This window comes from Doryrhamphus excisus, linkage group LG2 (genome assembly GCF_037039965.1).
Source record: "Doryrhamphus excisus strain RoL-2023G ecotype Guam linkage group LG2, RoL_Dexc_Guam_v1.1, whole genome shotgun sequence".
In the NCBI taxonomy this organism is placed as follows: Eukaryota; Metazoa; Chordata; class Actinopteri; order Syngnathiformes; family Syngnathidae; genus Doryrhamphus; species Doryrhamphus excisus.
Window position 1 is genome coordinate 13,140,861 of NC_136358.1, and position 24,351 is coordinate 13,165,211.

The 24,351-nt window shown below is 42.9% G+C and overlaps 4 protein-coding genes across 20 annotated transcripts in view; 3 read left to right on the top strand and 1 right to left on the bottom strand.

Annotated features, from left to right (window-relative positions):
• The window catches only part of nav3 (neuron navigator 3), a 286,722-nt gene extending 275,267 nt beyond the window's left edge, over positions 1 to 11,455 (top strand). For 11 of the 16 annotated variants that reach the window (XM_078798162.1, XM_078798159.1, XM_078798155.1 and 8 more), the window contains 15 exons: positions 93 to 220; positions 1,008 to 1,031; positions 1,405 to 1,571; positions 3,037 to 3,190; positions 5,012 to 5,198; positions 6,491 to 6,588; positions 6,684 to 6,779; positions 6,852 to 7,020; positions 7,094 to 7,329; positions 7,679 to 7,833; positions 7,916 to 7,987; positions 8,063 to 8,259; positions 8,392 to 8,510; positions 8,824 to 9,027; positions 9,203 to 11,455. In XM_078798162.1, the coding sequence (XP_078654288.1) occupies positions 93 to 220; positions 1,008 to 1,031; positions 1,405 to 1,571; positions 3,037 to 3,190; positions 5,012 to 5,198; positions 6,491 to 6,588; positions 6,684 to 6,779; positions 6,852 to 7,020; positions 7,094 to 7,329; positions 7,679 to 7,833; positions 7,916 to 7,987; positions 8,063 to 8,259; positions 8,392 to 8,510; positions 8,824 to 9,027; positions 9,203 to 9,322 (2,126 nt within the window). In that variant the 3' untranslated portion in view covers positions 9,323 to 11,455. The remainder of the gene's footprint in view (positions 1 to 92; positions 221 to 1,007; positions 1,032 to 1,404; positions 1,572 to 3,036; positions 3,191 to 5,011; positions 5,199 to 6,490; positions 6,589 to 6,683; positions 6,780 to 6,851; positions 7,021 to 7,093; positions 7,330 to 7,678; positions 7,834 to 7,915; positions 7,988 to 8,062; positions 8,260 to 8,391; positions 8,511 to 8,823; positions 9,028 to 9,202) is intronic. The other 5 variants (XM_058077405.2, XM_058077403.2, XM_078798152.1 and 2 more) reach the window with 1 other exon arrangement.
• A 2,492-nt stretch (positions 11,456 to 13,947) lies between these two features.
• On the top strand, positions 13,948 to 16,959 carry LOC131132190 (uncharacterized). Of its 2 annotated transcripts, none has more exons than XM_058077581.2 (7): positions 13,948 to 14,094; positions 14,421 to 14,623; positions 14,684 to 14,776; positions 14,847 to 14,942; positions 15,010 to 15,120; positions 15,200 to 15,323; positions 15,465 to 16,959. In XM_058077581.2, exons 2-7 carry the CDS (start codon positions 14,486 to 14,488, stop codon positions 16,934 to 16,936), a joined length of 2,034 nt encoding a protein of 677 aa, XP_057933564.2. In that variant the 5' UTR covers positions 13,948 to 14,094; positions 14,421 to 14,485; the 3' UTR covers positions 16,937 to 16,959. The 2 variants fall into 2 exon arrangements, with proteins under 2 accessions (XP_057933564.2, XP_078654318.1); XM_078798192.1 differs by having other exon boundaries at positions 13,981 to 14,094; positions 14,484 to 14,623.
• Positions 16,960 to 17,616: 657 nt separating this feature from the next.
• Positions 17,617 to 20,723, top strand: LOC131132346 (uncharacterized). Its single transcript, XM_058077887.2, has 4 exons — positions 17,617 to 17,773; positions 18,461 to 19,231; positions 19,313 to 19,345; positions 19,910 to 20,723. The coding sequence occupies exons 1-4, from the start codon at positions 17,758 to 17,760 to the stop codon at positions 19,957 to 19,959; spliced, it is 870 nt and encodes a 289-aa protein (XP_057933870.2). The 5' UTR covers positions 17,617 to 17,757; the 3' UTR covers positions 19,960 to 20,723.
• Positions 20,273 to 24,183, bottom strand: osgep (O-sialoglycoprotein endopeptidase). The gene is made up of 12 exons (XM_058077885.2): positions 24,043 to 24,183; positions 23,569 to 23,688; positions 23,379 to 23,498; positions 22,926 to 23,101; positions 22,752 to 22,847; positions 22,614 to 22,663; positions 22,466 to 22,544; positions 22,313 to 22,378; positions 21,666 to 21,756; positions 21,499 to 21,574; positions 21,185 to 21,283; positions 20,273 to 21,116 (listed from the first exon to the last, which is right to left on the bottom strand). The coding sequence occupies exons 2-12, from the start codon at positions 23,681 to 23,683 to the stop codon at positions 21,077 to 21,079; spliced, it is 1,008 nt and encodes a 335-aa protein (XP_057933868.1). The 5' UTR covers positions 23,684 to 23,688; positions 24,043 to 24,183; the 3' UTR covers positions 20,273 to 21,076.
• Between the last annotated feature and the right edge of the window lie 168 nt (positions 24,184 to 24,351).

The window sequence follows — 24,351 nt, forward strand, 5'->3', positions numbered from 1 at the left end:
AGTTGAAATGAACCGATCGTACTATTGAGACACTAGTTGAATTTCAATCAGTGAATGAAACACCGGTTTGTTGTTTTTTGGGGTTTTTTTAGATCTGCGTATAAGACGGCAGCACTCCTCAGAAAGTATGTCAAGCATCAACAGTGCAGCCAGTCATTCCAGCATGGGCAGCATGGGCAAGGATACCGAGGACAAGAACAAGAAGAAGAAGAAGAGCTGGGTAGGCGGACCAAGGCCATCACGTCACTATTGCTAGGCTACAATGTTTTGCAGGGTGTCACATAAGTAGTCTCCATCCATTGCTGTTTGAGGAGCTCTTGGGGTTTTCACATTAACGTCATCATGCAGATGAGGCTGCAGAATGGCAATAATAATATCAAGGGTATGGATGTTCATCTTGAAATTAAATGCTCAATGGCGGGTAGAAAAGTGCTTCTTGAGGCTCTGGGGCTTGAAGTCGAAGCAGAAGTGGCAAATACTTTTACTGTCGTCAAAGTGCTTTTTAAAAGGCCCTTAATCCCATGCACGTACTCACAGGAAGGCCTAAAATCCCCAGATAGGTACTTATCCTTTAAAAATGACTCAGATGTGTACCTTTACTTCTTTTTCTAAATCTGTCCTCCTCGGTTCCTCTTCCAGTGGAGCTTTGCAGCTCATGCAGCAATGCTAACTTGGGCTCATTAGTGCATTTTAGGCCCTAATTAAAGAATCAATTAATGATTCATGTGTACAAATACTGCCTCGGTGCACAATGGAAGATGGAAAACGGAATGAGGTACCTAATGAGAGCTACTAAATGAGCTAATTTCTGCCTTTGCAAAAATAACGAGAATGACCTCCTCCCAGGCCATGCATTTGTTAAATCTGTACACCTCCATATACACCCACCTCTGTGTGTGTCTACATGTTAGATTCAAGTATGATTCACTGGGAAATGAAAGAAAAGTGGAGTTTTGTGTGGTGTGGGTGTGTGTGTGCTTAACACTGGGTGTGTTCTACATCTTCAGGTGGCTGATTCCATCCCGGCTCAGGTCAGTCGCCCCCTAGAGTGCCCTTTGAATGTGTGCAGTGCAGTTACCCTCCACCTTCGCCCTCCTTCTTTCCAAACCATTTGTTCCCCTCTTGAGTTCCCCCTTTTTGCCCTCTTCAGAACAAGCTCTCCTCTTGTCTTTTCTGAAAATGTCAGCATGGATACGGCCGCCCCGTCATTGCTTGTTCAGCCATCATTAAAAAAAAATCTCCTTACCCCGTTTCCATCTCTACTTACGCCCTTGATATTTACCTCCCTCTTACCTCAACCAGCAATGACCATTGCTTGGGAATCACACACTCTTGAAAAGGTTGCCTCTTAGCCATATTGACATTGCGTCCGCCCTGCATCTGTGTGTTTGCTTTGCCATGCAGCTGCGCAGCTCCTTCAAGCACGCTTTCAGCAAGAAGAAAACCAAGTCGCAGTCGGCCCACGACGAGATGGAAGAGATGACCGACTCGCTTCCGTCCTCACCCAAACTGCAGCATGACAACCAGCAGGGCAGCATCGCCACGTTACGCTCTTCGCCCTCCACCACAGAGTGAGCTATTACACACTCAACACACAGTATGTGGTACACCTCCACTCTTTGATGCTTTTACACACTTTTGCAGCATATAAGCCACTCATTGATGCCATAATGGACACATCCTTTCAAACATATCCAGGCCAACGTATCAATGTCTAGATATTGTAGGTGTCATGGTACCAATTTGTAGTCTTATTGCTGTGTCAACTTGAGTACAAGCCCTCCCTGAACATAAGACGACACCTCACATAACAGCATTAGCAATTGCAATAAAAAGAAGATACCACATCTTAGCTGCTCAACGGTTGTGATATTCATTAAACTTGTTTGACACTTTTTTTTGTGTCTGTGAGAAATAAAATAGCGTCTTATATTGGGTCAATAAAATACAAATCTAAGGCATTCAGAAGAAGGTAGTGTTCTACACTGGCCACTAGGTGTCAATAATGTTATTGTAATCTTTGGTTAGGCTTACATTGCCAGAACGTCAGGCTTTTTTTTGCAGGTTTGAGTTATCTCAGGCATAATAATAATAACATAATAATCATCTTCATAGCAACACAAGCTACTGTTGCGACCGTAATCCACTCCAGGCTAAAACTCAACTCTGACCTTCCAATGTCACTTCCTGTCCTCCACACATCTGGAACACATTTATTGCAACACACATGGGAACAAGTGATATTGTGTGTCTACTACTTTGGGTGATACAAGTATAAAGATGACTATAGAGGTGTTATTTTATTTCAGGAGGGCTCTGATAATGTTAAAAACTGCGTCTAGAAGGCCGTAACAGGTTTTCTATGCTCTAACTACAAAAATATTCCTACTTCACTTATCACGGGTGAGTCTGGAACCAATTAAACGCGATAACCAAGGGATTAACCAAGGGACTGTATTGTGAAAGAGACTTTTCACTTTTCTTTCACCTCTTTATTTCTCTTCCAACCTCACTTTCCATGCTTTCCTTTTTAACCCCCTCCCCACCTCCTCCACCACCACCATGCCACACCGTGTAGCAAGTGCCTTTGTGATAGCAAGTCCTCCCCAATTTGGACCTCAAAGAAAAAGCAAAAGCCATGTGGTCTACAAGCACAGATCTCGGTAACAGACTGGAAAGACTCCCCAAGAGGGAGGGTGTGTGTGTGCAGTGTTGGTGTGACTTTGCTGTGCATCGTTATATACAAACACAACGTAGGCAATTAGAGACGGAGATGACAAGCATGCACGTGTGTTTATTGCCTTTTGGCACATTTTCTATTAAATATGGGAAGGATTCAGTCTCAAAGCCCCTTTTTTGCTCCTGCCTTTGCAAGTCCCCCCCCCTCCCCCCGACTCCACAATCCTCCTTAACAGTCATGGATTTCTCCACATGATACTATATTTGTGTTGTATTTAGTGTAAGTAACCCACAAAGTGACCTCCGTCCTCCTCCACCTCCTTCCTCCACCCAACCTGTGTGTCATCCCGGCTGCAGGCTATGCGAGTGCACCGAGGCCGAGGCTGAAATCATCCTCCAGCTCAAGAACGAGCTGAGGGAGAAGGAGCTCAAGCTGACGGACATTCGCCTGGAGGCACTAAGCTCCGCCCACCACCTGGACCAAATTCGGGAGGCTATGAATCGCATGCAGGTGAGGTTTACAGGAATCATGATGGTGTAGATGAAGGCTATTTAAATGGCCTGTGACGACATTGTGCAACTAACATTTCTTAGATCCTTAACTCATTCAATCCTAAACATTTTTCGAAAGTCGTCCCTCTCAGTACTGGTCATTTTGATTTTGACTGATTTTTCCAGGAATACAGAATACTGTGCCATTGGGCCATATAGACATGGTGTACACCAAAAGAAAGATTAGACTCTCATGTTTCGCCTTTTCACTTGCTGGTCCCTTTACAAGCAAAGATGCAGGTCGTGTGGTCATAAAATGCACTTGTGGCTGTTTTTTTTTTGCTTAAAGCTGCACCATACATGCTCTGGTCTATTGTGGAGTTGCATCATCATCTCCTTGGTAGCGAATAAGTTAAAAACACCACAGCATTCCTAAAAATCAATGTCAGTGCTAAAATTACTAAATTTTAAATGGATATGCAATTACATTCAATTCAATTAACTTTTTTTTGTCTCTGCTTAATTGCATCTCTTTCCGCACACACTTGAACCGGGTCTGCAGAATGAGACAATGAAGAAAAATAAAGTCGAATAGTGTAGAGCATACGGTTTAGCGCATACAGAGACTATTTCGGAATGCTTCACATCAGTGCACTACACACTGTACTGAAGCCTATAGTCTCTCTTCTGATCTGGGGGATCTCATAAAGCGTCTTATCAGAGACTTAACCTTCACTACAAAGTGAGCCTTGATGATCACAAAATGCTGCTTAGAGCCCTTAATTCCACTCCACAGACTTAAAGAATAACAGCCGGCGGTGGCTTGGATGCTACAAAGTGACTATTAACTTTTTGAAAAGCTTATTTACAAAGCACAACTCGTGTCTTTGAATGTTGTTTCTATTTGATTTTGGCTAATGCCGCATCATGTGCGGAACACTGCAATCATCTACTCATCTACAGTGTTTTTGTAGTCGTACTTCAATACAACGTTAAGATCACGCTGAAGCAAAAATTGTCCAAATATGGCGTATATTAAATCCACACATCTAATGTGTCTCAAGTCTCAAGAGATACCATCATAGTGTTTTGGAAGTATGTTGACCAAAATCTGGCCTTGATGCTGGAATTTAACAAAGCTGTCCTCACTGAAGTGGCGATATCATGTCCAAGTGAGAGGGGTGATATATTTTTTGGGCGGTTATGAAGGAGCAACATCATGAACTCATTCAATACCAAAGACGTAGTTTTTATAATAACCCCAACAACAGGATATGCAGTATAAAAAATAGATCGATGGTACCTAAAAGAGCTGATGATGCATTTGGCTTCAGAGCAATTTTAAGCCATAAAAACGTCCACTAGGTGGCAGAAGTGCATTTGATAAGAGCTCGGCAGAGATCATGTGGACGGAAGAAACACACATGAAAGGAAGGCGGAAGTAAGAGTGCAGCATGCAGAAGGTGACTAACTATGAACCATATAAGGAAGTCCACCCCTCTGTGACATCACAAAGGGGCAGTTTTACCCCACCTTTTGAAATGGAGCATTTTGAGCCATCCCAAACCTCTTTCACGGCTCACTTTCAAATGCGCAAACCTCATTATCTGCAACTTTGATATAATTTAACGCGAGAATACAGCATCCTAACTACATGTAGTCAGAAAAGTGGAAAAAGCATAATAGGTCTCCTTCACAACTCAGTCCTAATGTTGAAAAATTCTGCGTGGAAAGAAAGTATTTTTGATTCAATTTAGTTTGATGATATTTGTGTATTCCATCCTGTCATGTATTCAGGCAACATCTGTGTTCATTTTCATGCCCCTCCCTTCATTTATAGAATGAGATTGAGACCTTAAAAGCGGAGAACGACCGCCTGAAGTCCAGCAGCAACGCCACGCCGACAGCCACGCCCGTCAAGACGGCCCGGCCACCTTCGGAGACCTCCAGCACGTCCTCTTCCTCCTCGCGTCAGTCCTTGGGCTTGTCTCTCAACAACCTCAACATCACCGACACCATCATGTCAGGTCAGTGGAGCGTCAGCGCAGATGTCCGATCGACTTTGGCAGGCTGACATTTGTTCTGGGGTGTGAGAAGAGGAAAAAGTCATTTCAGTTGACCTTTGATTAAGAAAAAAACAGGAAGAAAACAACTCATAGTGGCTCTAAGTGCTAATTTGGGAGGTACTTTACTTCTATACAGCAAGAGGCTGACATTCTCCACAAGCTTTAGCTCCTTTTTGAGAAGAGCGGAAGATTTCCTTCCTCACTTATACTTGTCTTGTAATTAATGAAGACGGTGAAGCTTGCCTCTGAGGACGACCCATAGCTCTCATTATTTGATGGAGGGATGAGAGAGAGCAGTGAGGCATTTGAGGACCACTGGGCCATCGCGTCGCTCTCGCCCCAGCACAGAGCTAAAAAGTAGCGATGTAGGGAATACAAAGTATCAGCTCCAAGATGGACAGGATATATTATAGTTAATAGTTACCAGATATAATATAGTCTAAATAGCTAAGTGAGTACACTTCACAATAAACTAGTCCAAAATGGGTAAAGAGTTACTGTGAGTTGCATCATCTAGCACAGCCTTAATCCTTTTGGGCATGGACTTCACTGTATCATGTTGGAAATCATGTTTCCGTCAATTAATCGCAGCACTCATGCAGCCCCAGAGTATGGTGCTACCACTACTATGCTTGACTGCAAGCAACAACACTTATATCTCGATAATCACTTACATTGTACAGGGTCAGGCAAAATGATCAGACACATTTGTAGGTTCAATAAAAGGCAAATAAAGTAAAGAAACCAAAAAGTGTTTTTATTTTCGAAAAGTACATATAATGCAATTTTGCTTTTCTCTATAATGCTATTGTTTTTGTTTCTTTTTCAGTTGCTACCATCTGCGTTGTCATTGTGGAAACGTTTATCAAAACAAACAAATCTGTAACTGCAACACAACGAGCGTTCCGTTTGCACTTCAATCTTGGTAGACATGATCCCGTCCCAGCTCCAAACACCATCTTGTTATGGGTTACCAACTTCAGAGCTACTGGATCTGCATTGAAACCAAAATCAACCGGCCGACCTCGCACCGCCAGAACTGATTTAATTTTTAAAACATAATGAAACAGAATGGCATTATATGTACTTTAAAAATAAAAATCTTTACTTTATTTACCTTTTATTTAACCTACAAATGTGTCAGATCATTTTGCCTGATCCTGTATATGATTTACCAAGTTATGTTATGTCTTACCAAGTTTAATTTCTATAGCATTGCCCTGGTTGCTGAGATACTTGGGTTTTGTCTTCAGATATTCTGCTCGACGACAGCTATGAGGGCAATCTGCGTAAGGAAGGTCGGAATGTTCGGATTGTGGTTAACATCAGCAGTGGACCGAGTACAACCAAGGTTAGTGGGGTCAATGGTTTCTTCTCTCCTCCTGTATTTTAGTGTATTATAATATGTAATATTGATACACCTGGCTTCATGTGTCCAATGTGCAGGGCACACAAATGCAAGCGTACCTGATTGGCTCAATAGGTGTCAGTGGGAAAACCAAGTGGGATGTCTTGGATGGGGTGATTAGACGCCTTTTTAAGGTAACTCCATGTCAAAGTCTTGAGTAAATATTATATTTGCAATGTAAAGATGACCACTCGCTCGCCTTGCAGGAGTATGTGTTTCGGGTGGACCCGGTGACCAGTCTCGGCCTAAGCTCAGACAGCATCATCTGCTACAGGATGGGCGAAGTGGTCCGCGCTCACTCCTCTGAAGTGCCTGAACTGCTGCCCTGCGGCTACCTGGTGGGCGACAACAATGTCATCAATATTAACCTCAAAGGTACGCCAAAGAGAGAAGGTGGACATGCAACATGGCAGCAGGTGTACGGTACATTCACCGCTCCTATTTCCAGGCGTCAAGGACAACAGCATAGACAGTCTGGTGTTTGACACGCTCATCCCCAAGCCCATCATCCAGCGGTACCTCAACCTGTTGATGGAGCATCGGCGGATCATCCTCTCAGGACCGAGCGGTACCGGCAAGTCCTTCCTGGCTGCAAAGCTGGCCGAGTTCATCATTTCCCAAATGGGCCAGGAGGTGACTGAGCACAATGTGGCCAGCTTCAACGTGGACCAGAATTCCAGCAAGGTCGGTACACCTTTGATTTCCTTATAATGTATTTCATATTTCCTTTTTTTAATCACTCTTAGTAATTATAATAGCATGCTAAGGGAATTTACATGTTTTGCTGAGGTCAATAATAATAGTAATACATTGCTCAGAAGGACTTTTCACAAAAGTAAAAGGAACTTTGAAATAAAAGAATTTTTTCAGCATTAATAATAAATAGTGATGTCCGATTTTGGCATTTTTTTGCACATTTTTATGGTATATAAAAATATCGGGCCATCCATAATAATAAATAATAACATTAACTTGTTATAGATAAAGAACTAAAATAATAACAGAAATAAGAAATAATTCATTTCTGTTCCAGGATCTTCGTCAGTACCTGTCCAACCTGGCGGAGCGATGTAACTCTGAGGGGACGGACACAAAACTCCCCACGGTGGTCATTTTGGACAACCTCCATCACATTAGCTCACTCAGCGACATATTCAATGGCTTCCTCAACTGCAAGTATCATAAATGGTGAGCTTTCGCCCTCCATGTTAGATTTTGTGAGCACAAATGATATGGAAATACCTACTAAGGACCTTCTATTCCACTTTAGCCCCTACGTCATTGGGACCATGAACCAGGGGGTCTCCTCCTCTCCCAATCTGGAGCTCCATCACAACTTCAGGTTGGTCACCACAGTTGATCTGTGTAACCAAGTTAGCAGAATCTTCTGTTAACTTGATCTGATGGTTCGTCACAGGTGGGTGCTGTGTACCAACCACACGGAACCTGTGAAAGGCTTCCTGGGTCGTTTCCAGAGGAGGAAGCTGATCGAGACGGAGATCACTAAAAACATGCGCAGCAATGACTTGATTAAGATCATCGACTGGATTCCAAAGACGTGGCAGCACCTCAACAGCTTCCTGGAGGCCCACAGCTCCTCTGATGTCACCATAGGTGAGATACTCTTTACACTGGAATGACAGAAAATAATCAAGTGTACTGCACTGTTTGATTGCTATACCCCGTACACAATCACCATACAATGGACGGATCCATGTTGACTTCCTTGGGTTGTGGTTCCTCCAGGCCCCCGTCTCTTCCTCTCCTGTCCCATGGATGTGGAAGGATCCAGAGTGTGGTTCACTGACCTATGGAACTACTCCCTCGTGCCCTACCTGCTGGAGGCTGTCAGGGAAGGCCTTCAAGTAAGTGGTGGCAAACACGCCACTACTACAGTGATACTGCTTCGGTTTCGCTGCTTCAACAGATGTCAGCTGATGTCTACAGCAGATTTACTCAGTTGACCCCTTCTGTCTGTTGAATGCATTAATTGGTCCTCATCTGTAAACAGCAGACGGGCCATGTTGACCCACAGGGCTTACAGATTGCAGTGACCCATAAATGTGCCATGCAGTCATTGGCCAGATGTGTGCATATGTACAGCTTGGAGGCCAATTAGTATGGTAGTTATTCTTATTTACACTGAAATCCACTCTTTTTTTCTACTTTGTGATGCAGCTGTATGGCAAAAGGGCCACATGGGAAGATCCATCCAAGTGGGTGAGCGACACGTACCCGTGGAACGCGGCCTACCTGCAGCAGGAAGGCCAATCGCTGCTCCAGCTGAGGCCTGAGGACGTGGGCTACGACGGTTACAGCTCATCCAAGGAGGGGGCCTCGTCCAAGCAGGTGTCCCAGAGCGACACCGAGGGTGACCCCCTGGTGAGACACAAAAACAACCCTTACCATATCATAAAGATAGAATTTACACTTCCCACCTTAAAGTGACATAATTGAACTTGATTGTAGATATTGTGACATCATAATAACACCCTAAAATGACCTAAAACTAAAAATAAGCCCTAATGTTTTCTACTTACGCTTTGCATGTTTGCAGATGAACATGCTGCTGAGGCTGCAAGAGGCGGCCAACTATTCCAGCACGCAGAGCTGCGACAGCGACAGCACCAGTCACCATGACGACCAGCTGGACTCCTCGCTGGAGTCTGCATTATGAGATTCACGTTTGGTCCTGCACACCTTTAGTGCATATATGAGAGGTTGTATGATCCAAAGTCACAAGTGATGATATCAAGTTAAAGGGAAAAACGTCAACTATCCTATTAGAGGGTTTGTTGAGAATTCCCAGATTTGGAATACAGCTTCTTATAAAAGTGCACACTTCCAGTTTTGGAGGTTAGCATCACAGAACTGGAATAGTTGTTCTTTTTAAGTTCATGACATATGTTTACAATAAGTGGGAATGAGGAGGGCAGGTACTATTGTTTTTGTATTTCCTTGTTTACAGAGGTGCTTCTCAGACTCTCACAAAAATGCACTTATACAGACAGAGGTATTAATCGGTCCAAACACCCCATGTGACCAACAATGTAGCCTTCCAGAGGGCCTTTGAGCAGGGCAGTGCTCTCCATGTGATTGGCTAGCAAACATAACAGAATTGAATGAATATTTATAGTAAGACACATGCAGGTGAGCCCCGGGGTGCTGGTGCTGGTCTTCCACCCTGATTGTCAGCCGCATTGACGTTACTGTGAAGAAAATGGAAAAGTGCCAACGTTTGCCCATTTGTGTTACTGCCACACTTGACGCTCTTAACACAATGCAGACTTAACTGGGGTTAACAAGATCAAGTTGGGTTCTGCACAATAAGCAGGCAGGCAGCGCCCCCCTGTGGCCGCCTAGTCATGTTAACAATTGGTGCAACCGCAGCTCATCATCATTAGTTTTCCAAGGCGCAAAACGACTTGTGCATCGATTGAGGAAGTAATCTGTATTTTAAAAAAAAAACACTTTAACAAAGGAACAGTGATACTGGTGCTTTCTCGTTGCCTTAAATGTGCAAAAAGGTTGCTTCCATGTAATAAGAAGAGGCTGACATGGATGATGACGATGATGCTTTGCTTCCTTGCTTTGTCAAAACCAGCCTCTTTCATTTCTTATCACTCCTAGTATAAAGTGCAAAATTAAGAGTTCATGTATATGAATTCGAAACCGACCAATATTGTAGTATATATATACATACATACATACATACATACATATGTGTGTATATATACATATATATATATATATATATATATATATATATATATATATATATATTAAAGGGGGTGGGTTTGTGTTTTTAGCCCAGTTGAGCTGGGCTCACTTGAACTGAAAGGAGCACAACCAAACTGGTTTTTTTTTTAGCCTGACGAGCATGCTTTGAGCTTTTTAACGGGAAAGAACCAAGAAGACATATTTACCTTTATGTATACAAGTATTGGACGGAAGCCATTTTTTTGATTGTCCTCTCTTTGGTTGGTTTTGCACACTTGGGCAGGTTGTAAATACTTCAGTCTTGCACAGAGAATCAAAGATGCATTACCAATAACCTGCTAAATTATTGTAGAGAATTTAAAAGTGTGTGTGAGGGGGGGGGGGGGGGTGCAAAAACTCAAACATGCTGTCCGAAACAGGTGTGTGTCTTGTGATGTCTGCCTATGCAGGAGGCACACTGTGTATACTGTAGGTAATAAGAGATTCCACTCAAATCACAAAATGACAATTGTGCACTTTTCCAGTACGCTCCCATCTTTGCCGTTTAAGTCATTGGATGCCGTTCGACTTCCTCTTTCAACATTGGAGCCTAATGAGGCTTGCTGGCTGTGGGGGCACTGAAGCTGACCTTGACTCTGTACTGTATAACAAGCGACAGGTGCTACTGGTCAGTCAACGCCCATCTGAGACATCCAACCTCAGGACAACCCTCAACTCTACAATCCTACTGTCCGCTTCATGCGTCTCCGCAGCCAAGCCTCGCCATGTGGTGTGCATCTACACAAGCTGCGATTCACCAGAGTATCTGTTAGACTCCTATTCTTGGTCATTAGTTCTCAAGCTGGCTGAACTTTGACCTCAGTCGGTGTACAGCATTAGATTTGCAGTGGTTCTCAAATAAAGCCCATAGCATTTACTCTGGTTGGAGAAGGGGAAAGTTCTTTATTTTGGGTGAAACATTTGTCCTTAAATGTTTTATATTTTGTACATTTGTATGTAACATATCATGTAAATAGACAGAGACAGTGATTTAACTCATCTGGAGGATTTTGTAGTCTTTGTAAAGCCCTAATAATAAATGGTATTTGGTGTCACAAGTAAAAATGTGTTTGTCGACTTATTTATAACATTAAAACCAGAACCTTGGATACAGGTGGCATTTAACTGTGCAAGTGTTCCAAATAAAATGCACGGTTTCCTCCACTATATGGCAAAATGTTTTGCATTCATTAGCTTTAGGAGACAACAAGAAGACTGTTGTTCTTGCACATAAAGAACACATACTATAAATCAAAATGTGCCGGGGCCACTTTGATATTTGTATTTTTTAATTTTGTAATAAGGCTCGACCAGGGCCGGACCAAAGACAGCTGGGGTAGGCTCCAGCGTACCCCTGCGACCCTGGTGAGGATAAGTGGCATGGGAAATGGATGGATGAATGGATGTAATAAGACAGACAAAAGATGTATACTAAGACAAAGCTTTGTGTTTATTGTTAGTTATACGCTTTACATGCGAGATGAGGTGAGTTTGCACTAAATATCAGGCTGATACTAGCCTGAATTTCACTCAGTATCTATCGGATCGGCAACGAACTCAGTGGTATCGCACATCACTACTGTGTATTGTTCTTTTACTCTTAAGCCGTTTCAGGTCGCAATCGTTTGGCCTGTGTTGTTTACGCCCCCTGCTGGTTGTTGCCAGGTAATGTCCCCGATTGTGTTAAAGCGTCAGATGATTTATGGTTGTAACTCTAATCTCTGTGTCAATTTCCTACTGGAGTTCTCGCATATAGTTTTTCTTTGTAGTGTGGTGTCTTAAATAGGCATATTGGTAACTAAAGCACGAGAAGTTAAACCAAAGTTAAACTCTCTTATATAACTAAAATGAAGTTTAATTTTGAAGGGTGGCACAATGCTCTTTCCACTTCCGTTCTTGGTTTGTAACGTTCAATTACAATCTGACAAAGTCAACGATAATGACAAAGCCGATTCGGAATATCAAACAATAATTAAAAACAACTTAGAAATATATCTGAATTAATTACTTCACTTCGTGGTTAACTCCATACACACGTCCTGACCAAATATAGGTCAATTCGTCATTAATAAGTTACATTAGTTTCCACAATTAAAACGTTTTCCTGTATCTGTTGATACGATGGGTAGCTTTGACAGAATTTAGGGACGTGATGTCGAGATATTTTTAATTGTTCTGCTTTTTCCGAGTTCGGGGGTGCGTCCCTGTCGCTATCCGAAAAGTAACTAAAAAGTCCGCCTTTTAATACGAACGTGAATGCAACACACCCCTGACGCCAACATGGGACCATCCGCAGTCAGGCGGGATGAATACATTTGCAAATCAAAAGAAACACCGGTGTCTTTACCGAAGCACTCATATTGGTTTGATTTTTGGGTCTTCGTTGTCTTTGACGTCGTCTTTTTCTTGGTCATGTATTTCGTAGTACCATAAAATGGTAAGTGGAAGGAAACGTTTGTTTTCCAACTCAGAGGGCGGCTACGGAAGTTGCTAAAGTGTTTTGCTAGCCAAATGCAACTTAAGTGATATTATTTTACAATATTTCTATAATGTGCTAATAGTATTAACTACCCGCGAGTAGACTTGTGTGTCCTCTAAAATATCAGGTGCATGAGGCAATCTATGCCTTCATAAATTTTTAAAATGTCATTGTGCAAATAAGAACATCTATGCCAACAGTCGGTCATCGGACATCTCATCATTGTAACGTCTTTGACAGTCCAATTAATAAGGATGTCGCCATTTTCCCTCCAGTCTGTTTGACATTTTGATACATCCTGTGTAAATCATATGATTTTTTTACTGTGTTAATTTGAATTTCATTGTTTACTATTTAAAATGTCCTGGGTCTGTTCCAGGTTGGCCTTACGAGGAAGCAAGTTGGAGACTGACGACGTGGGAGCATCCTGATGAAAATGCTCACCCTGCTTTGACTGAATTTAACACAACCTCTACATCCTGTGCGACATTTTAAATGTTAAAACATTGGAACTGTGCATTTTACACTGTTGTTGTGACCTGAACCACAAAAGTCCTCACAATTCAACCTCCTTGTCAGTTGTAAAGGACTAATCAATGCAAATTGTGTATTTATTCGGACTTCGAAACGTCCTGTATGGTATTTTACATGGTACAACCATGACTGTGACCAAGACAACAGATCTGCTCAGTGTTTGTGAAAGTAGGTTTGTTCTGCATCTCCATTTTGCCTTAAACCCAAACAAACACTGTGAAGAAATGGGTAATGTCAGGCCGAAGTGGGGTGAAAAGACAACAGAATGCGATGAAATGTGAAGTCACTCAAGACATATTTGTGGAATTTACGCTCTGTGAAACTGCTTTTTGGGGACTGTTTTTCAATTGCAGTCTTGCGTTACACATCTACAAAATAAAGCTGTTATCTCATTTTAATACTGTATTATTATTGTGTGTACAGTTAAATGTGGGATAACAAAAAACACATTTTAGATGAGTTTCGCAAACCTAACGGATAAGCGGTGAAAATTCGTGCTTTTACTTTGAGTAAAGGATAAGTGTATTTCCTGTTTTGGTCACATGCATGCTTTTACTTTGAATATTTCCTTTTTAGTGGGGGGAAGTTCCGTTTTACATTCAGACTAATGTATCTGTAATATCAACCATCTCTGCGATGGCGACGACTGTTGAGTGCCTGTCGATTGGAAAACACAGGTCCGTTTTAAATGTTGCTTTATTAAGTTATGTTTGTGTCTTATTAGTTTAAAAATTACACGAATCGTGATGGTAGCAAGCTAGGCTAATGCTAAAAGCTACTATGATATCAAACTAAGCAAAGATAGCAATGAGTGGATATTTTAAACACATTTTAAATTTCCATACATTATCAGGTCATATAATGCAGATTTATATTAGAACCTGACTGAAGTAAGTTCACAGAAACAGGCTCCAAGTCTATCAGAACTTGTAAACAATCCAATCCTTAGAGAATCAGTGCCAATTCGTATGATATTGACACCATGAATCGTGTGGTGCTACAGATATTTTCCTGCCATTGTCTTCACTGAGGCTGCTGATTCCTCCTTTACGGCTGCTCTCTGCAGCCATGTGGCAAGTGGCTCAGCAGAAAGACGTCCTTGATTATGACAAACTGGATGAGTTTGTGACCTTGGTGACAGCAACTGTACCTGACCTCCTCAGTGCAAAGCAGCGCAGTACACTGCTTCTCCGACTGAGAGCTAAGGTGAGTCGACATGCATTCCTACAGCTTATTATTACCCACCCAGTCCTGTATCATCCACAGGTCATTCTTGAGTTGTGCCGAAAAGAGGAAACTGCAAACATGTCGTGTATTCAACCTCACTTGGCGCGAATCCGGCCGCCAGGGTACAAAGGAGGGAGTCGGTTCTGTCTGGTGTGATCTACTTTGCTGCATCCATTCCAGTAGTAGCAGTAGTTTCTTCCAGAGCGGTGATGCTGAGGTAGATGCAGAGGAGGCCATTTTCCTTGAGCTCATCCAAACCCTCCTGAGAGATCCAGCAGAAAGGGAGCATTTTTATCAGGCATGCTTTTTCTTATTTTCTACTACATTCCCACTTCCTTTAAGTTAACTACCATGTTCCTTCCCAGGATGTTTTCCCAACACAGTATGGTCTCAGCCATGACACAGATATGCAGCTCCTCATGTGGGAGCTTCTTTCCAAACTGGAGAAACTCTTGCCAGTGCCCAACCTCACTCAGGTAAGACGTGACATCATAGTGATAGGTTCCTGGACATGACATGACTCTTGCTCACCACTTTGTTTACATTAACTTCCAGACTGTATCATGGCTGACATCTGGTCCCTCTGTCCTGAAGGACTGCGTGCAAGTACTCTCCAACCCTGCTGACCTGAAGTCTCTCCTGCAGCACCTTAAGTGCTTGGAGCACCTCAGCTCGACAGGTAAGCCTTCAGCAGTCATCATTTCAACCCCACAGCTAAAGAAAGCAAATCTACAAGGATATTGTAATTCTAACATGTTTAGTATTGGCCTGGTATTTCTTTTGAAACTTACATCACTGTCCACTTGTTCATCACTTGTAGGTGGTGCCGCTGTGGAGATGTCCTCTCAGGTGTTGGCTTGCTCCCATTGTCCATTCTTCCACATGCAAGAGTCGTACCTACAGGAGCACATTCAGCTCAACCACCTGGAGCATTGCAGCAAACTCCAAGAGCTTAAAGATGCTTCAGTGGAACAGCAGCAGAATAAGATCCACTGCCCGAAATTCCCCAAACCTTTCCCCTATCACGACAGGCCAAACCCTCACACGTGTAAAGATTGTGGCAAGACGTTCACGCGTGCCTCAGATGTGACACGTCACATGCGGACACACACAGGCGAGCGGCCATACACCTGCACGGAATGTAAAAAAGGCTTTCGGAACTCCTGGGATTTGAGCAGGCATACGCGTGTTCACACTGGAGAGCGACCCTTCCTCTGCTCCCAGTGCGGGAAAGCTTTCACTCAGATGGGATTGCTCAAACTGCACTTTGAGCGGAGCCCCTGCGGGCAGACTTCCGATGACATGGTGGCGGCAGAAGGCGCGTCGTCTGAGCTGAGCGTGGCTGCGAAGTACAAATGTCAAAAATGCGACAAGTGCTTCAGCAGCGTCCTGCAGCGACTTAAACACAGACAAAAGCACGTGTTGAAGCACCAGTACAAATGCTCCCTGTGCGAGAAGATCTACAGCAGAGCATCAGACCTGAAGAGACACCAGATGAAACACACAGGCGAGCGGCCGTTTGCTTGCGAATGTGCCAAAAGATTCACGCACGTGTGGCTCCTGAACAAGCACAGGCACGTCCACACTGGAGAGCGTCCATACTCGTGCACAGAGTGCGGGAAGACCTTCATGCAACTCCAGATCTTAAACAGACATCTGCTGACTCACACCGACCAGAGACCTTTCCGCTGCTCCTCCTGTGAGAAGAGCTTCACCCAAATGGCTAGTCTGACACGCCACCAGAGAACACACACTGGCGAGAGACCATACGTGTGCAATACATGTGATAAGACTTTCCTCACCCACGGGGAGCTGGTTAGACATCAGCACAGCCACAGCAGCTTGCGGCCCTTCACTTGCCCGCAGTGCCCCAAAAGCTTCAAGACCAAGCGGGCGCAGGCCGAACACGTCAACGTGCACACGGGACAGCGTCCGTTTGTGTGCGCTCACTGCGATAAGAGATTCGCCAAGTCAACATCGCTAATCCGGCATAACCTGACTCACACTGGTGAACGGCCGTACCAGTGTACTCAATGCGGGAAGACCTTCTTGACCTCAGGTGAGCTTCTTCTCCACAAGCGGATCCACACGGGAGAAAAGCCGTATCCATGCTCCCACTGTGAGCGCAGGTTCAGGTGCTCCTCCGACTTACGCATGCACATACGGACACACACCGGCGAGAAGCCTCATAGCTGCATGGTATGCAAAAAGGGCTTTTCTTCATCAACGAGGCTGAAGAGACACACCCGGACACACACAGAGAGGGAAGTACCTGCTCAGTTAGCTGTCTGAAGTTAATAAACATCTGATCAAGACTCTTCTTTGTGTTGTAATGTATAGACAAGGTTGCATATTTTACTTTCAAAACACAATACAATAGCCATAGGCTACCTCCAAGATAGTTTTGACAAAACCTACAGTATGTCACTAACTCAAGAGCTAACAGCTAACAGCTAACTCAATGACGATGAAATAATAAAGTTATTTTTAACACTGATTTCTGTAATAACTTTAAAATGTCAGAAAAAAATAAATATATTATTATTAAAACAGGCAGGAAGAGAGTTCACCTTGGTTTGTTCCATAGAACAATGGTATGAACGGAGGGAGCCCTTTTGTCAGTCGTACATATACTGTCTTTGTCTCGGTGGGTGGAGGCGGAGGCAGTAGCATTCACAGAGTGCAGAAGCGTGTAAGGTAGTAGAAATCAAATTAATAGATTGAAATATTAATATATAATATAGTTTAACATTGTACTTCTCTGTAAAAATTAAGCTAATTGATTTTTTTTACATTATGTATATAATGTCTTTTTTATATCTTCAACAAATCCAATAACACTATGTGCCTCAGTATTGACCGTAATATTAGTAATATACTGAAGAAAAGTCGAACCTGACTTATGATCACGTGGTAGACGGTACGTTTCCGTTGATCTGCTGCCAAGTTTCCCGCCGGACGGTTTATTTGTTGGGCTACTTCCTGTTCCACCCACATTGCGGTGTCGTTTCCTGGTGGTGGAAGCAGGACTCAATCCAGCCGACGTTATCCAAACGCTGTAAACAAAAGTTAACTTAACGGTGCGGACTCAACGACACTTTCAGCGAAAAGACATGCATATCAAGACAGGTACGTTTATTCAATCCCTCGATGTATTGAGCAGAATTGAGGAACTTGAGAAGTTATTTCTGTCTTCGCCGACGTTGCTAATACTGCTAGCCGGAGGAGCCTACTGCCCGCTTTGCTCTGAATGGGCAGTTACGAAACTTTGGCTAACATGCTAACACTTCGATACAAGCTGAGAATCTCCGTAAATATTAGCCAATCCGCTGTTGACAGTTGTTGATTTCAACACTGTTAAAAATACACGTGTAGTCGATGTAATGATGGGCGACTTATTTATAACGTCGAACATTTCTTCATATCATGACGCTGCTAATAAAAGTTTGCTAACATGGTCTCCTAGCTTTTAGCAACGGACAACAAAACCCAATTGAGCGCCCGAAATTGTTACTTGGTGGTTATTTACGGTGTAGTTTCTCGAATTTTCTTTTCTTGTATATGTAATGTGCCGTGGGATTATGTAGTTAGATCTCTTTTACTCGGTGTCGGTGCAATGTGGCGCTTGGGGAGGGCTAACCGGGCTAGCGATGTATATGAAATCTTTGATCTCAAGCGATATATATGACATCTTTTTGATCTCACAATAGGATCGCAACTGTCTACTTTCTGAGGGGAATGCAAGCACATTCCAGGCGGTGCCTTTTTCCATGTGAGTTGTAAATGACTGATTTTTCTTGTTTTACTGTCTTCCAGGTACATGGGAAGCTAGCAACACTGTGTGTGACTCCGATTCCCTGTGTGACCCAGCAGTTCTTGTTTCAACCACCAACTCGGAGCCGCACATTCGAAACAGACGTCTGTCTCCCGGCTCTGGTAACTGCGGTGGCGGCGGGGGTGGAGGCTGCATCTCCGGAGGGGAGCAACAGTCCCGGCAGCTTTCACCTGAAGCGGACCTGATCGGACCGGGCCACACAAACACCTCCAGTTTCCGTCGGGAAAAGGAACGCAAGGGCCAGCAGCACAAAGGTCGAAGTCTTCGCAGGGAAAGCCAGAAGGGCCTCAACGGGCCTCCGAAGGCGAACCAGAAAGAGAGGTGGGTGGGGGACAGTCTGTCACTGCTCAAGCCCCCGCCTGCCTTCCCGGTGCAGGACAGTCCCGCCAAACTGCAGCCAGCTGTCAGCTACGCCTCCAAAGTGAAGGCGAAAACGCCAAGCGGCATTCTGGAGGAGGACCGTCCCGCCATCGGTGTTCTGCTACAGAACCAATGGGGTCTCAGTTTCATCAGCGAGATGAGACCCGTGTCAGAGGGGTCCAACCATCCTGCCGCCGACTGCCCCCCACATCAAACCACAGACACTCAAGCGCCAATAGACCCACCTGTTACGGGGCAGTCCCCCGAAGAAACTCGCAGTCCTTTCGCTACCTCCACCACCCCACCTTCACAACCTGACATAGATGTGAACAACGGGGAGCTGCTGCTTAGTTGTCGCCACCTCATGGAGGCTTTAAACTTTCACAATAGAGGTCAGTTTATTTTATAGTCAAGTCTTTTTCACATTTATATTGACGAAAAAGCAATATTTGAACTGCTGTTTCTCTCTGCAGAATGGAATGCAATCTGCAACAAACAGAAAAAAGGTAAGGTAAAAATGTTACTATGTCAAATGGGTCAGTGATGTTTAACATCCAGCCCGGCCAACACAAACCCAGCATTTGTGCAATATTACATTTGTATGGTTGAGTATATTGTACTTATTCCTACACTTCGAGAATTACCTGAAAGTCACGGTCAAACTATAAAAGTACTCCCTGAGACAATTTTACTAAAATTATGAGACTGGCGGGTGTTGGTTATTTGCAAAAATGTAGCTGAAGATTTCACTACATACTTGCATGAGCAAATTGAAGAACATCTAGATATGGTATGGTTTCATTTTATTTGAACATGCATCACATAATCAATTCAGTTCCACATGTCCAAAAGGAGTAGGAAGAAGCAAAGCTGATTGAATCCTACCCCTCCATCTGTTACTTTTAGTCTGTAATTGTTACATTTGTTCACTTCCTGCCTTCCTGATATTATTTTCCTTATTTTTAAACACATACAGAAGTATAAGGTGATGTAACCATATAATGACATTTGTTCATCAAAAATATGAAGCCAACTTACAAAGCGCAATAATTTTTGTTCCTTTTTTTTAGATCCAAATAGGGTTGTGTGGTACAAGGACTTCCAGGAGCACCCAGCATAGCAGCGTGAGGAAATCCAAAGCGTATATAACCCCCGCCCACACACACACATCTTCATGCACATTAAGACAAATAACTACGGACAATTCTTTGAGTCCCCTTTCACACACTGCACTCAGGATGATGTCTTCATGCAAAGCCACACTGAGACACTTTGGACTAACTCCTTCGAGATCTTACAGCTTTTTTTTTAATCGCCTTATATTAACAAGTCTGCCTTAAGTAATCAGACCATTGTTCCATCACCCTAATAAATTTTAGCTTGTATGTGTAGAGCGGGTTTTTTTAATATATAAATCTTTGAGCTGTAGATGATTTTGTAACCCCCCCCTTTTTTTTTTTTTTAAACTGTCCCGTGTAAAGCGAGTGGTCAATCAAGCACTTTCTTAAAAGATATCTGTTATGACCAATCCCTGTGTGAGAGTCACTTTTCACCCCCTCCCAACTCCATTCAAGGTGTCTACCTGCTAGTTCTACTGTTAATGTCTTTGGTTTACAGAGGGGTGTGTTCAAAAGCACAGTAGAATTCACCCTTTAATTCTGTCAGAACTTAATGCTGTTTTCCCCCCGTTTTTCCTTTATTTGGTTTCTAATCAGGTGAATGTTGCTCATAAATCCATAAGGGAGTTCAGTGTTCAATATTTTTTGGTTTTTTTGGGGGGGAAGAAAAAAATTGAATTACACTGGAGGAGGAATGTAAGTGAACAGTATTGCTTAATAAAATGAATAAACATGACATGATTTGTTTATTGGAAATTGAACTTTACCCTGCTGTAGACTCTGGATTATCTTCTGTGTAACATTTGGCAACAGGTGTCTTAAGAACAAAACGTTAAATGACGCCACATAGCTGTAGTGTAGTGTCCCATTGTTGGTGGTTAAACAGGTTTTCTTGGCAGGCTTTGAGTGTGAAAGGGGGTGAGTGGTCCATTTAAGGAAAGTTGAGCTCATCAACTCCCCCACCCTTCACACACTAGAGGTGTGTCTTTCAGCTATACAACTTGTCAGATGCACAGTATCGCCCTACTGATGCTGCACTTTCGGCAGGTACCCGGGAGTCAAATGGAGTCCACATTTGTTCCAAAGATGCTTATGTGGCAGAGCAGAAGTTTCCACTTATTAGTCTCTCCACGTCACCTCCACTTCATCTGTTCTGTACCTGTAACAGGACCATTGGATGTAGAAAGGAGAGAAAAAAAACCTTACATCTAATCAAGATCTTAATACCGTTGTGTGATCCACGAGTCCTCCAACTCAGTCACTTGGCCAGATCGAAACATTTCCCAGCCGGCTTGAGCAATCATTGCACCATTGTCAATGCAGAATCTAGGGTACAAAGTGACCTTTATTTTGTTTAATGTACACAGTAGTGGGGTCAAATTATTTCAATATAATGACAGATAATGCATTTTCTACTAATTCTGAAAATATGGTACAAGTGAGGAACACCCTGAACTTGCTATTTTATTATTTCTCCCTGCAGTTGCAAAGTTTAATTTATACTGGTACATAAAATTTTATAGTTCTACGTACACATTTACCTTTCATCTGTGGCAAAAAGTTTGGCACCTCTTTCTGAGCACATCACTCCCATCATCTCTTGCAAACGTACGTTACCTGTGGAGGCATTGTCATTTTTCTAAGATTAGTCTTGAGCCTGTGTAATGTAAAGATGAGCAAAAGAAAAATAGGCTACAGATGTACTTACAGCCAACACCGCCAACAATGAGGACTTCCTGGGAGCCGCAGTGAGCCATGGCCCTCTCTGTAATTTCCACCAGCATGGAGAACACAGTCTCCTGTAGGAGGGGAACATGATGACCCAGTCTTAATACTTTTTCATCCAACTTGAAACAAACTGAAGTGAGTCTGGTCCATCAGTATTATAATAGACCATTAAATTGGGTAATCTGTGTGAAATATACTATTCTTATTAACCATCTTTCGAATTATGATTACTGGTGGGAATTAACGGTATTTGTGCTCCATTTGAGCTTGTCATGTGAAATAATTCGGACACCCTATGCTGTAACTCTTATACTGCTGAACCTCTGCACACTAAACAGTGAACAGTCACCCTCTGCTACTTGACTCTATTTTTTTCAGACAAATACACCACAGGGTGGCGCTGTTATTAAACCCCAAAGTTGACTGCATTCATTATTTTCGCCATTAGCTGTAAACATAAACTCAATCATAACCCCCCCCCACGTAGAGCTGGGGTAAATTTTACTCACATTCATGTTTAAATACTTTATTTCTAAGCTTTACTTGTGTTTATTATTTCCTATGAGTCGTGTACAAATTTGACACATCTGATGGTAATTAATAACCACATAGTGATGTGATTCTAACCTGCAGGGAGAAACACAAGTCCGCTGCTGTACACTGACCAGAGCCAAGCATCTTATGAGCAGCATCCTATGGAAAAAAAAACAACATAAAACATTTCACCCATAACCTGACCTTAAATTTAAGACACAGTATATTATTATAGCAACCACTCACCTCAATGTAAGACAGAATCCCAGAAAATGACACATCCATTCCTTTTACTGTATATGGTAGCTCCACATACTGACTCCCTCTGTTTACAATTCACTGCAAAGTTAATCAGAGCCCAAAACATTTTTTTTTAAATATTGCCACTACTTACTTCTTGGCCATCTGTTCTATGTTATAGCCAGGACTGGGGTCGTTTGAAATCTGCAGAGGTCAACAGTTGTTGTATACGTATGTGATAGAGTCAAATGTAAATGCATGTACTGTACTCCTGGTAGGACAGCACACCAACCTTAATAACTCTGGCAAACCTGTCCAAACAGTTGCCAACTGCGATGTCTATAGTCTCTCCGAATATCCGGTAGCGGCGTTCAGAGTATGCAATGACCTTAAACAATAAGGAAAATACTAATTTCCCTGTAGATTTTAAATACGGTTGTTTACTCAGAGTTTTCCTACCACTAACCTGTGTGTTCCCACCGCTTACATACAGCACGGTGGGGTTACTGGCTTTAGTGATAAGCCGGCCCATCTCGATGTGCCCAATACAGTGATTGACACCTAGGAGGGGCTTCCCCCACAATTGGGCCACTGTGCGGGCCACCAACGCTACTGTCACCAAGGGGGCCCCCATGCCAGGACCTGAGAGGGACATAGATCAATAAAACACCAATGTAAGTCCTTGCACTTGCAATTCTAATGTCAACATGCTGAGTCACAGCAAATATGCTTGCCATATTCTCCACCATGTTTGAGCTTGGCGGCAGACGTGTTTGCATAAAGTTTGTGGCTATTTGTACATTTCAAAACTGTATGCCAAGTCATTCAGTCATTGTTTGTATTTTTAAATTCTAACAGTTATGGCTGCAGCAGCAGACTTCACCATCATCATATTCCCAAAGCATGAACAAATGTTTACCTTTTGTGTACGCCACACAGTCTATGTCTGAAGGTTTCAGTTCAGCTTGCTCCAAAGCCTCCTTCAAGACAGTCAGTATAACAGAGCGATGATGTCTGGCTGTGTCACTTGGTAAGAAGCCTAATCAGGTGAGAAAACATAATGCGATCAAGACTAAACAGTACATGTATGGTGTGACAGTTTGGCTTGCCTTGACCAGGAGGGGTAATGTACGTCCGCCGAGGGTTGGAAAGTACTTTGCCATCCCTGATGATGCCAATGCCAATCTTATTGGCACTGCCCTCGAACCCTATTACTACAGTCATTGCAGCTACAAAACAATTCAGAGAACATTGAAATAAGCATGGTCGTCTCTTAAAACCGTGCAATTTAAAAGATATGAACGACAAATACAAGTCAAAATTGTGGAATTTCAGGAACAAATGTGGCACTCTGAGCACATCATGTTTGACGTGTTGTTGGTATAGCAAATAAATACATTATGTTACAAAAGAACAACATTCTATCTTCCAGGCTTGAGAAAAACAAAACATTAGCAACAGCTAGCTATATGGATACTTTGCTAGCAAGACCCAAATTTTTTTTTTTATCAACCAGCTAAACTTTTATGTCACTAGACGCAAAATTATCGGCTTCTTGGTGTTACGTTCATTTAAAAACTCACATTACTCCGTGCTTCTGTTAAAAAAAATCACTTTCTCGGATAGAGTCAACTCCTCCATGTGAAGTCTCGAGGACCCAAACAAGGCAGACCGATTTACTGCCCAAATCAGTTCACTCAAAAGTTCAACAAATATTCACACAGTCACTCCATAAGTACTGGTTTTTATGATTACTGGATGTGTGTTTGGTTTGTGAGTGTTTTACCTAAGCAGATAACCTTTATGTAATTTAGATTAGGCATTGACTCGGACGTCAAAATTAGTACGTGATCAAATTATAGGTGCTTGCGGGCACCGGTGTAACTAAGTAC